At 42.8% G+C, this 13728-nt stretch overlaps 1 protein-coding gene across 1 annotated transcript in view; it reads left to right on the top strand.

The window, feature by feature from the left end:
* The first annotated feature begins 6067 nt into the window (after positions 1-6067).
* LOC101272082 (patched domain-containing protein 4) overlaps positions 6068-13728 on the top strand; it is a 51589-nt gene continuing 43928 nt past the window's right edge. Inside the window, exon 1 of the mRNA XM_004267502.3 lies at positions 6068-6495. Within this exon, the coding sequence (XP_004267550.2) occupies positions 6070-6495 (426 nt within the window). The 5' untranslated portion in view covers positions 6068-6069. The remainder of the gene's footprint in view (positions 6496-13728) is intronic.

Below are 13728 nucleotides of genomic sequence, written 5' to 3'. Positions count from 1 at the left end.
TATCATTCCTCTCATCAGTGACTGATTTAGATAAATGAGACTTACGAGGAAATCTGTTGGGGGTCTTCTGGGAAAGACTTCTTCACTCTTAGGAGAGATGCAGAGAAAGAGGCAGCTTCCTTTTCCTTGGGCTCTTGTTTTGCCTGGATGTATTGCCCGTAGAGCTAGCACGGAGTTCAGAGTCCATGCTCTAGGGAGGGACAAAGCAGAATGATGAAAAGGACTTGGATTCCTAATGACACACTTGAACCTAAATTAACCAGCTCTATAACTGCCATTCTTCTGGATATCTTGTCATGCATGTGTAAGAAATATCCTTATTATTAAACTAGGTGCAGTTGGAAATATCCAACATGGTAAAGACCAAATTGCCTCTAAAACTTTCCCTCTGAGATGTGCCCTTCCTGGATACAACAGGTCTCACCAAGAAGTGTGGAAGATCCAATGCAGACTCCTTAAAGCCATCACAGAAGGAGCCCCAAGAGCATTTTCTTAAAACCCCAAAGCCAGCATTGCTTGAGATGACAGTGGCAGAACAACGAGGTCTATGTGAAAAGACAAAGGGTACCAGATGTTCACCTTGAACATATAACAGGGACTTGGGTAAAGAGGGCAAGAGAATCCAGGAAAGGGGTGGGAGAGTCGGCACCATGATCATCATACCCACTTCCTCTTCTCCCTAGATACACAGCTAGCCTGCGTTATTCAGCTTCTCTGTGACTAAGTTCCAGAGGCATATAAGAGGAAGTGATGTATGCCTCTTTCCAGACTGTGCCATACACCTTCCAGATGTGCTGCTCCAGGCTCTCTCCCCCTTTCAGCTGCCTGGCTAGGAAATGGTCTTAGGAATGACCTTGAAAGCCATGAGTTAAAGGCGGATGAGTGACCCATGGAAACAGGTCTCTGTGTTCTACCTGTTCCTGCTTAGGAGGAATATCCAAAATAGACTATTAACCTTGAATGAGATACAAACTTTTATTGTTTTACACTGCTGAGTTTTAGAGGATTATTTGTTACAATTGCTAGTATTACAGCATTAATTAATACACCAGCGGTAAAGAGTTTTGGTGAATAGTGATATGACTGAAGTGAACAAGTGGGCTAATATAATTCAAGTTTATAAACAACAAAAACTGAGGCTCAGAGAGTTGGGTGTCTTGCCGAAAACATCCACGAAGTGATTTGTAGAGCTAACCTATAACTCAGATGTTCTGTGTCCAAGTTCACCTACTTGCGTTATCCTATCCTACAAAAGGACAAGTGGATAAAATCCGACTAGTTCCAAGTCTTGAAGACTGATCTTGACTAAGATATACCAGAAAAAGCAAATCCTGTATGAACTAAACAATACAGATTATTGTGTTGTTATTGATTGGTCCCTAAGTACACTGCTTTCAGCTTTATATTAAGCTTGATTTTACATCAGATTCACTGGAATTATCACATGATTGGTATCCACTGATGTTTTAGTGCAGATTAACCCGTAGGTTGATCTAGAATATTGCTAACATTTCCTTTATTTTTAGCGTATAATTTATCTTTCTAATACGGTATTTGGCATTAGCTTTTTTTTTTTTTTTTTTTTCTGTGGTATGCAGGCCTGTCACTGTTGTGGCCTCTCCTGTTGCGGAGCACAGACTCCGGACACGCAGGTTCAGCGGCCATGGCTCACAGGCCCAGCCACTCCGCAACGTGTGGGACCTTCCCGGACCGGGGCATGAACCCGTGTCCCCTGCATCGGCAGGCAGACTCTCAACCACTGCGTCACCAGGGAAGCCCTGGCATTAGCTTTTAACAGTATCAAAATTAAGAAACCATTCTTTTCTTCCATAATGGTATTTGGCATTAACTTTTACAGTATCAAAATTAAGAAACCATGCTTTCCTTCTTTCCCTTAAACATTTTTTCTAATTAAAAGTTAATATGTTTTCATTATAGCAAAGTTATTTAAAAATTTCTCACAGAGCCGGTTTCTCACTGTTGGAGTGGGAGGTTACAGGTAAGCAAGGGGAAGAGGCTACAATTATCCATCTGGCGATAGATTATAGTTGGAGACATAAGTATAAACATATTTAGCTTGATATAGATACAGAGAGTTACATAAAGAACTATATATAGATACACATATACAGGGATTAGTATAGACCCATGTATTTCCTTTCTCTGTCAGCTGAGAGGGCTTAGAAGCAATAACATCCCAAGAGCAAGCAGCACATATGGCTCCCAGATCTTTGTTTCTATTACCATTCTACAATAAAACAAAGCATGGCTCCTTGGAGAAATGGGTGATTCTAGGACTGGGGCAGGAAAGATACAAGATGAGCCTGGAATATCTTACAGTGCCAGAAAATAAGGAATAATTTTTTTAAAGGTATCCCACAATAATGGGATATGTCAAAGGAGCTCCTCATGACCAAAATTAGAACGATTTGAGCAACAAAGTAAACAAAGTAGTATCAAATTATAACGCAATATATAAAGAAATATCTAGAAATATCCATGAATCTGTATTGATACAAAATATTAAACAAATGAATGGAATAGAATAGAATAGAGTAGAATAGACAAATATCCCATGCAGAAAAATTCCAAATAACTTATGGAGACTCCAGTCTCAAGGACGAAGGAGGTGGACCATAACTCCCACTACTTAAGTGTAGGCTGTACATAGTGACTTCCTTCCAAAAAAGACAGTGCGGAAAGGTGGATGGAAGAAGAGTAACTTTACAATTAGTAGTGACAAGTCACATTGATAGAATATACCCTTCATAAGCTGTAATGAAAGGGGCACTTTACCTCTGTGTTCTTCCTCCCCAAAACTTCTTACCCCAGTCTAATCATGAGGAAAACATCGTACAATTCCCAGTTGAGGGACATTTTACAAAGTGACCAGCATTCCTCAAATCTGTCAAGGTCATCAAAAACGAGGAAAATCTGAGAACTGTCACAGCCAGGAGGATCCTAAGGAGATAGGATTACTAAATGCAATGTGGTGTCCTGAATGGGATCCTGGAACAAAAAATGATGTTAGTAAAAACTCAGGAAATCTGAATAAAGTATGGACTTCAGTTAATAATAATGTATCAATACTGGTTCATGAATCGTCATGAAAGTACCATACTAATGTGAGATATTGATAATACGGAACTGGGTGTGAGGTATAAGGGCCCTCTGTGTACTGTCTTCACAATTTTTCCAAAACCTGAACTGTTCTAATATTTAGAACTTATTTTCTTTCAAAGAATTACCTGTAATCCTATCATCTTGCAATAAGCAGACATTTTAATGGAGATTTAATCTTTTTTTCTATGGGTCTATTTTTCAAAGTGGTTTCATACTGTACATACTTTTTTCACTTAACATTTAGTGAACGTATTTTCATGTCATTATAATCTTACAACAATGTATCATCTTAGGGATGTATCATAAATTATTTAGTCAGTTATCTATTGGTATGTTTATTCTTCTCTAATCCTATTGAATTTATTGGGGAAGGAGATGTGGGAAATGGAGAGAGTACGAAGAGAGGAAACAATTCTGACATATTTGTTCACTGTGAGAGGGATGCGGCCAATCCAAAGCCGCCAGGGAAAATGCATTGGGCCCAGAAACAAGAGACCAAGACCAGACACTGGTGTCAGCTCTGCAAATGACTCTGACGGTAGCCTTTAAATAACTTAATCTCTACAGTTCTTTATCTACAAAATGTTTTTATCTATAAGATGGGCTAGATAACTTGCTCAACACCATCCATTCCTAAAATCTATTCTTCCATATTTTGCAAAACGACTATTTCTTAGAAAATTTCATGTAGGTGATATGGCCAAATATACTTAATATAATGAAGAGGATGTAGAAAATGGATGACAGACACATTTCCTCTTTGTTGTATAGCCAAAAGCAATTTCCCATCACGTGGCACTAACAGAATACATTACATGAAGTGACAGTTGGAGGCAAAGGGGACTCTTCCTGGTGAAGGAGAGGGAGAACCAGTCCATGAATGTTGTGAGAACAGATAGGAAACTCTAACAACAGAATGATTTCTAGACAAATTAGTGAGTTTTTAGATGTGAGAATTTTGCAGCTTGGGGCTGGATAAAGAACCATCGGGGATATTACAGAAGATATTTCTGCCCTGGGTAGGAATTCAAGCTGAATGGTCACCAAAAACACTTTCCATTTTAAAAGGCTGAGATTTTTCTTTAATTTTATGAACAACACCACCTTTAGCATTGACCCTGTTTCTGAGCTCTCTGCTGTCTCATTGGTCTCTTAACTGAAGAACTGAAACACTAGCAAAAATAAGGCATCAATTAAGCGGATAAGTCCTTTGGCTTGTTTGTATGCATTGATGGGTACATCTCTAAGCATCTCATGAAGGACGGGCCCTTTCAGTGTGATTAGGAGAGTGTGAGTGGAATCGTCTCTTGAAGCTCAATCTTCTCTATTAGGGCAAATACAGAAAGAACAGAAACTTCTGCAAGCAGATCTCCTGTTCACAATCAAACTTTAGAATTTGGCCTCAAAATTCCTTCATATTCTTTTTGGAACGTGATTTTGTGAGAGCCCCAATAGGTAGAAAATAACAATACACACACTTATTAAAGTTTTTGAAATTGATCTGATTTGCAGATAAGGGTTCTTCACCTTCACACTGTTGGGTATGGAGGGAGGAACTGCACCTGGTGGGAGTTTTCTTTCCCATGTGGTGAAGGTGACTCTGTTTCATACATTAGTTGACTCCAATGTGTTTCCCCCTACCTATCTCGCCTTCTTTATTCAAAGATTTTGTCATGGGTGTCCCCAGACGTTTGTTTCTGGAGTTCTACTCCCACGAGAAAATGGAGGTTCTCAGGGATGAGGGGTGGAAGGGAAAATGGGGGAAGGAGATTGAAACAAGCCTTAAGAACTTTTGGTCCTAAACTTCAAAAGTACAGAAAGTGAATGTAATATTTTATGAGAAACCACATATTGTCTGTGGACCTTCACTTCCAACACACACACACACACACACACACACACACACACGCACACACACACGCACACCTCTAAGCCACAGGCGACTGCTATTGGCAAATGCCTCTTCTCCAATCACCAGAGCAAGGAAGGATCCCTAGAGCCCAACGCACCGCCAATAGTTGGGGTCTCTGGCAGCCTCGGCTGCAGTCGCCCAGTCTGGGGAATGACAGCGTGGAAGGCGCTGCAAGGAAATCCTTTGCATGCTTTGTGGTATGTTAAAAATGCAGCATCATCCTCTCTGCTCCTTTTCTTGGGCCGACAAGCCGAATTAGAGAGCACGGGGAATCCAGAAAGGCGAAAAGGCTGCCTCCGCCAAAAGCCCTCGAGTCCTCCACGCCCCCCACCCCAGCCCCCCACCCCTAACCCCCTTCTTAGGTTCTAATCGCCACCGCTCCAATGGGCCAGCGGCGCCTTCACCATCTCCTCTTCCATTCACTCCAGCGGGGAGGGAAGAGGGAAAACAAAACTCTAAAAATAACTGTCAGCCTCTTAAAAAAGGAAAAGCTTAGCTGCCGTCCCCCCTGCATCCCCCGCTCCCCCCCTTCTCTTCTCCCTCCTCCCGCCCCCCCTCGTGGGGCACATGTCTGCTTCTTACAACACCGAGCCACATGGTTCCAGTTAGGCGCCGAACCCCACCAGGACGGAGAGGAAATCCACATCTGTGGGACGCTCCGCACGGAACCACCTCCAGCGAGGGTGGCCGTGGGACTGCAGCACCGGGATGAAGGGCTAGACCGCGGGATCGCTGCTCATGCGGTGAGAGGGGGCGCGGGAGGCGGCCGGGGAGGGGTGGGCCAGAGGGCCCCCGCAGCGCCCGCCGCCCGCCCCCGCGCGCGGTGGGTACCTGCCCGCCCTGCTGCAACTTGCTGCAGTGTTTGAAAGAGTAGTAGGAGCGCATGGAGGTGGGGCCGGGGAAAGACCGGGTGGAGTGGTGAGGGGTGAGCGCGGAGGGGGCGGGAAGGCGGCGGCGGCGGTGGGGCGAGGGGCAGACCCGGAGCGGGTGGGACGGGGGAGAGGCGGGGGTAGCCCGGCGCTTACACATGTCCCATGTGCTTTTTAAGACGGCCGGGAGCGCCTGCAAGCTGGATTTGGTGGAGGATGCTGCGGCAGGTGCTTCGCAGAGGGCTCCAGTCGTTCTGCCACAGGCTGGGCTCGTGCGTGAGCCGGCACCCGGTCTTTTTCCTCACCGTGCCCGCAGTCCTGACCATCACCTTCGGCCTCGGCGCGCTCAACCGCTTCCAGCCCGAGGGCGACCTGGAGCGCCTGGTCGCTCCCAGCCACAGCCTGGCCAAGATCGAGCGCAGCCTGGCCAGCAGCCTTTTCCCCCTGGACCAGTCCAAAAGCCAGCTCTATTCGGACTTACACACCCCCGGGAGGTATGGCAGGGTGATCCTCCTCTCCCCACCCGGGGACAATATTTTGCTCCAGGCTGAGGGGATCCTGCAGACCCACCGAGCCGTGCTGGAAATGAAGGTGAACCACAAGGGCTATAATTATACTTTTTCCCATCTGTGTGTGTTGAGAAATCAGGATAAGAAATGCGTGCTGGATGATATTATTTCAGTGCTAGAGGATCTCAGGCAGGCTGCCGTCTCCAATAAGACAACAGCCAGGGTGCAAGTGAGGTATCCCAGCACTAAATTAAAGGTACGCTCCTCTTGCATGCTTCTGCCAGTTAAAGAGGCAGCACTTCATTTCTTGCCCTAAACAAGCAGAGAAAATGCAGAGGTCTCATCCTTAAGACTCGGAAGCTGATGCTTCTTTCATTTTGGGGGGTGGGGGGAACGATGGGCAACTGAGTGAAGAAAACAGGCAATAAATGGCATGACTAGATATTAAGAAATTCAAAGTCAAACAAAACAAATGCCAAAAAAGAAAAAAAAAAGAAAAAAAAAGTTGTTTCTGAGACCCTGCAATTACATCTTTGTTCAGGGTTAATAAATCAGTGAATGGAAGGGGGAGGGGGAATCCTGAACAATTTGGGGGATTTCTTTTCATTATGGGGCTCGATGTATTTCTTATTACTGATTACACATCCACCTGGTGCCATATCCACCTGTTTACATCTTCAGCCTGGCTTGACTTTGACATGTAGGGAGTTTGTGCTTCGCTGCCCTGTGAGTGTGTGTCTGAAAGCAGTGGGTATGAATGGGGTAAGGATTCCAGGAATTATGTGTATGTGTGTTCGCACAGCAGAAGCAGCAGAAATTTTCTATGTGTGAAAATAGAGATGTGCGGCTAACTGATGTACTAGTTAACTGAGTCCTGTTATCTTCCTTTCACACACACACACACACACCCACACCCACACACACACACACACACACACACACACACAGTCCAAACCAGAGCAAGATTATTATAACAGCCCAATAGCAAAAGAAAAAATCCTCAGTCAGCAGAAGTTGCCGTGAATGATAATTTCGGCATTAAATAGATGTTACTGTTTAAACTCTCAGTTCAGATTTTGTTGCTCAGATGAGATTTCTAAACTCATTCCACACTGTCAGGTTTGAGCTGCTGCAGGCAATGAGGCATGCAGTCTCCAGGTGACTGAAGTTTCAGGGACGAATGTGACTTCCAAAAGAGTCACTGCACCATTTGTATGCTTGACCCTGTGCACGCTCAGAGGCTGCACAGCCAAGAATTCCTGAGACAGGTGTTTCCCAAGAAGAAGGAATTTTCTTTCTTCTAATGTGTATGAGGATGTGTGTGTGCTTCTGGGGAGATCATGGAATAGGAGGGACCCCAGTTTCAATGAATGGGTGGCCAAACATAGAAAATTGCTAATATTTCTATTTATTTATTTGATACAGCGTCTGTACACAATTTTAAAAATACATTTCTCAGGATTTTTGAGATAAAAAGGCTATTTTTCCTGAATTGAAGGAGGATTTAATGCACTAAGAAACTAAGAATTCCTCAGGAAATCCCATAACCTGTTTCCTTTTAACATACTGTCCTTGTTTAAATGTATCCAGAGGCTGACAGGGTTTCAGCCCCTTGTTCAGAGGAGCAGTCCCTTGGGGTTTTAGTGAAACTAGACAGATGATTCATCAGCTTGAAATCTAGGTAAGGGCTTGCCTGCCTCACACTTACTGAAGGGAGCATGATGAATGTATGTGGTTGGGTTGCATGCATTCCGTTTCCTGAACCCTTTGCCATCAACATTATTGCTTGCTCCAGAAAAGGATGCAGTGAAAAGGCGATCTTCTTCGCCTACAGTCTTTTAACTGAGGCCTGTACTAAACATCTGGTGTAAAGAAAGATTTTGAAACTGTGACATATTTAAACTTCAGTTTGTTTTCCCTATTGAAGCAGGTTTGCAGTTTATTAATATGCAGTCTTAGTTAAGTCCCTTATTTCCTTGAGTCAGCAGTACTCTCCAGGTGTAAGGGCTTTGTCCAGTCAACCACTGTGGGCATTTTGTTTACCCGGCAATATCATTATGACATTTACAATACAAACCCCTGAGGTCTCTAATTCATTCTTTTAATAATGATTGGTTGTGTTCCTATGATTTACTGGGTGCTCTTCTAGGCACAGACAGTCTGGAGCAGCAAGAAAAGCAAGGTTCTTACCCTAATGGGGCTTAATCATAGAAGTCAGGGTCCTCACCCTGAGTTACCTGCAAGCAGGGACTCTGCAATCTTTGGGTCCACTAGGCTAGGCCTATAATAGGTGCTCTGTCTAAACTTTCTGGCTCATTGGTTGGTTGGTCTGCATCTTGATCGGAGTCAGTGGATAATCAAAGAATGGAGTAATTGATTACAAAGGGCCATGTAGTACTAGTGGAATTATTCTACTAACCATAACAAGAACAGGAGAATTATACACTGGCTCTCTAATCTGTAAAGCCCTTCTTCTGCTACATTCTAATATCAATGTCTCCTCAAATGCATTGGCTTGACTCTCTTTGCATGTTGTCAGTGGGGTCCTTAAGCTATTTTTGGGAAAATGAATTATTTGATAATCTTCTGAGAGTAATGGTCCCTCTTAAGCATCCAGATATAATATCACACGTGCTAATGTAATATAAAATATAATTGGTGGAATTCCAGGTATACCTAGAATCCTATCAAAGAGTCTGCAAGGCCTTTCAGGTGAAGAACTCCCTGGCACAGAGCAAAGTGAGATGGGCTTTTGTTTTGATCATATGTGATCTGGAAATGATTTTAATTCATGTGTGACAGTGATACTCAAAGAGTGTCCCTAGAATGGGGACCTACAATAAAGTTTGAGAACTTCTGTTGTATGAGATTTGAGAGAAATTTCTATATACACAGTTCTTGGCCCTCTAATTAATGTTGCTTTCCTCTGTCATGCTTGGGTCACCGATCTTCCCAACTCAGGCCACTGTGGAAAATTTCAGTGCTGGATAATGCTGTTGGTGGGCAGAGAATCAATAGTTAAGGAAAAATGCAAAATAAATGGCAGGGGCTGGATAGTGTGAGTAGGAATTGGCAATCTCTTGACATAAAAGAAGCAGTAGGTCAGAGCCTGGAGGTAGTCTGAAGATGTATAAACACTGATTGACAGAAAGGAGCGGCCAGAAATCTTAGTTATGACAATTGGAAGGGCATCTTCCAAATATTATTAAGACACCCAAGTAGTTCTGAGCACAGAAAGGTTTGGAACTTCTGATAAACATGATTATCTTGACAAGGTGATCCAGACAAGCAGGGACACAAAAAGTTGCTGGTATGGAATTCCAAAGAGAGGCTCAGATAAAGCTGATATGAAAAAAGGAGCAGTCAGCTTAGAATACTACAGAAGAAATGAGACATACACACATTTTCAAAAGCTGCATAGAAAAGACACCAGAATCTGAAATTCCTACACCTATATAATACGAACTCTACAATTGTGCCTGTCATTATAATCTTTACGTTATTATACCCCTGAGTAAGCACAGAGGTCAAGTTTTACATTCCTTCTGTACTATTCACAACCTCCCACCCCAACCTTGTCCAGTTCTATGCAGACAGTATTTACATCACTGGTCGGTCTGTTGATTAATTTGTTCATTTATACTGTAACATTGCAAAGTTATCATTACTTTTCAAATTCTATGACATGCTTTTACTTTAAAGGTATTCTCTACACTTTCTAGATTTCTATAAATTTTTTGACCTCGGTAATTCGGGGACCATTTTTTCTACTTATTTAAACATACGTATTGTGTAAGTCAATACAGTGCAGCCAGGCTGAATTTTGAAATTAAACACATAACATATTGTTGGAACCAGTCTCTTGATTAAAATGAGACAGGCACTCAAAATCCTTAAGCAAGGACTGCTCTGGACTCCAAGAAATATTGTCATTATAACTCAGGGGGCTCAAGTGGTTACAGGCAATATTTCCCTGCTTCTTAGGTAGGCCATGATAACCTCACTTTTCCATCTGCTAGTTCCAAGAAAGTAACAGTTTCCATATGTCCCTAGTTCTTAATTGTTACCACTGAAAAAGGCCAAGTAAAGAAGAAACAGAGAAATGTGGTTCATGGCAAATGGTGAGAAACAAATGAAGCATATTTGCTTCCCCTGCAGCCCGTCCTCCCCATTAAATTCCATTAACACACACCTCTAAACAGATGTTTAAGTGAAGTGTATGTGCTGCAACGTACCACATTTAAGAAGAGGAACAAAGATAGGTTTTCCTGCTTCTTAAAAGAGTGTTTCTTTGGGCACATTTTGAGTACATCTTCCTAATTTGGAGGCTGTTGCCATTGATTATTTAGTTCCAATCTCAATGGGAGAGCAACTTAAGTCAACATGGAAAGTAAAGACCAGCATTACTTTCAGAGATTTCCAGGAAAAGTTACTCCATAGACTTCTTTCCCTAATTCATTCTAAAACCTCAAAAGACAGCTGTGTCAGGGTCTTCTCATATATTTAGATTAAAGTTTACATTCCTGATTCTCTCTCTTAATAAGGGAAAAAAATTGCTGCCTTATTGAATGTTCAGTTTGTGTCCTAAACAATGTGGTGTTTTATACACAGCATGTCATTTTTACAAGCTTATGAATCGGGAAGAATATTTTTATTCCCCTTCTATAAGTTGGGAACCTAAACCTAAAGACCAGGAGGTCAAGTGACTTCTAAGAGGTCCCCAAGGTAGTACATGTTGGAAGTGGGATTTAAATCCAGGTCTGTCTGGCACTGAAGTTTATATTCTTAACCAGGGTACTATATCGGGTCCCTGTACATCGTGCACTATTCTCTGTGACAACAGCCCTTTGTGTTAAGGAAGAACTGGGGCCGTAATTCCCAAGCATCTCAAATCCCTGCTGAAACCACTGGTGCTCTTTTACACCAGTCCCCTTGCTCACTCGAGAGACCAGCCCAGGTGAAGGTGCAGTGAAGCTTCACTTCCCTTATTCACCCACAAGGGAGTAAAGCTTCCAGTGTGGGCAAACTCCTGCCATCTGACTATCATGGAACTTGCCACAAAGAGTTTAAGAAATTCCTCACTGGCACATGATTTCACCTTTAATATTATTTCACATCAACTCAGAACAAATTAAGGTGAGAATCCAGGATCCACTGAGTGTGGGAAACCTGTCAGGTGACCCACGGTTCTGTGCCAGGGGCTTAAGTGCCAGACAGGCTTGAGTACTTCTGTCTTAAATTGGCATCAGGAAAAAAGAATTGATGAGATAGCATGGGATAATACAATGCAGACTGAATTGAGAAATATTCAGGAGACCTGAGTTCTGACCCCAGTTCTGTAAAGACCAGTTCTGTGACATCAGATAAGTCCCATCTCCAGTATGGGCTTCAAGCTCTAGGATTCCTCTGTGACATTAAGGAAATGCTCATCCTTACTATCTGTAGTTGGGCCTGTCACCTGGTTGAGCTTAAAGCTGATTACTGTCGTTCAGTATTTTCCAAAAATGTTGAAATTAAATCTAACCATCTCTTTAAGAAAAAAAATCAGCAACCTTTTTTCTCAAGCCCCTTTACAGTTATTTTACAATAGTAGCAACATTAAGTCCTCGTTAGCCTAATCATCTTAATATTATATGAGAACACAAGGTATAGGTACTATACATAGGCATAAGGGTATTTGGGGAAAATGAAACATAAAATTAGAGCGGAGCGTATTTTTAAAGTGGCTTTGCAATCCATGCCTTTCTCAGACAGGACTATTGTGGCACAGCCATTCACTGAAATCAAGGCTCATTCTCTGTAATTCAGGGGACTTCAGGGCCTCTGAAAGGTACCTGATGAGCAGCACTTAAAATGAATGGGTCTCTTTAGTTACAGGAATTTGTTGGAACAGCCGATGTTTTCCATTTAGAGCTCCCCTCCCTACAAGGAGAGGCTTCATCTGTGCCGCTCTTACTTCCCCCTGCTGTCTCAAAGGCTGAAGGTAGAGGATGGCTCAGGTTCTGGAAGACAGAAACATGTTTAAAGGGTTCTTATAGCTTCAGGAGGGTCCGAAAGCAGCTCCAGGTGTTCAAGATAGATGGAGGCTTGCCTGGACATTTAGGGCTCGGCCTCAAAGTTCTTTCTGCCCTTCGAACATTCAGGTATGTTCTGTCACCTCACCAGGTCTCTTAATTACATGGAGAGAGAGAGTGTGCAGTTCTGATTGTCACTGCGGGTCATACTAACGTGGGTAAGATGTACAGTAGACTCAAAAGTCATTCATATACACTAACTAACGTAATGTACTATAAGCGTCTGCTCTGTGTCAGGCCCTGTGTTGGGCGCTGGAGATGGAGTGAGGAATAAAGCAGATGGGGTGCGTGACCCTCCAGGAGCTTGAGTCTAGTAGAAAAGGCAAAAATCACATAAATTTATTATTACAGATTATCCTAGAGGAAAATTGCATGATGCTGTAAGAGTAGTAGACCAAGTCTTGGGCTCTTAGAAATGACTTCCTTGAGGAAGTAACTGTGAGCTAAGATCTGGGTGAGATGGTGGATGGAAGTAAAATGTAATGGTGAAGGTGCTGAGGGCTCTGTTGAGGATTTCTTGAGAGTTGGTATAACACAATTTTGATTAGGATCTACGGAGCTAGATGGTCTAGTTTTACATCTTTACTCTGTTGCATTAGCTCTATGACTTCGTACAAGTGTTTTAACTTCTTTGTAACTCAGTTCCTTCAATCATAGCCCTGACTTCCCATCATTATGTGGGTTAAATGAGTTTATGATACTTAAAGCGGGGTTTCTCAAATTCTAATTGTCACCTGGGGAGCTTGATAGAAATGCAGATTCTGATTCACTAGGTCTGGGATGGAGTGGGATTCTTCATTTCTAGCAAGCTCCCAGGTGATGCTGATGCCTCTGGTCCCTAAAGCACTTAGAACAGCACCTGGTTCTTTGTAAATTCTTAACAAGTGCTGGCGGTTTAACTCTTTGAGCAGTGATATTCTGCCCTTGTCTAAAATTGGTTAATTGATTTTCTTGTGAACCCTTGATTAGATGAAAAGCCCTTTTTGTTTCAGACCTCAAAGCTGAAAGTCTTTCTGTCCTATGGTGGTCATTGCTATTTACTGAGGAAGTGGAATATGAGGGGTGTGGAGCCTTCTGATTTGTGCACCAAAGAGCTTGAGCTGCCTCCAGGATCATCATTCTGAATGTGACCAGTCTTTGCTAAGGACAGTAAAGAGCAGTTAAGGAGACTGTGGGACCTTGGTTTCAGTGTTCACTGGGTCTGGAAATATCTCAGAGTTTGTATATTTTTGTCATTTTCA

This window comes from Orcinus orca, chromosome 10 (genome assembly GCF_937001465.1).
Source record: "Orcinus orca chromosome 10, mOrcOrc1.1, whole genome shotgun sequence".
Classification (NCBI taxonomy): domain Eukaryota; kingdom Metazoa; phylum Chordata; class Mammalia; order Artiodactyla; family Delphinidae; genus Orcinus; species Orcinus orca.
Note: the sequence above shows the minus strand (reverse complement) of the source record. Positions and strands in the feature narration are given on the sequence as shown.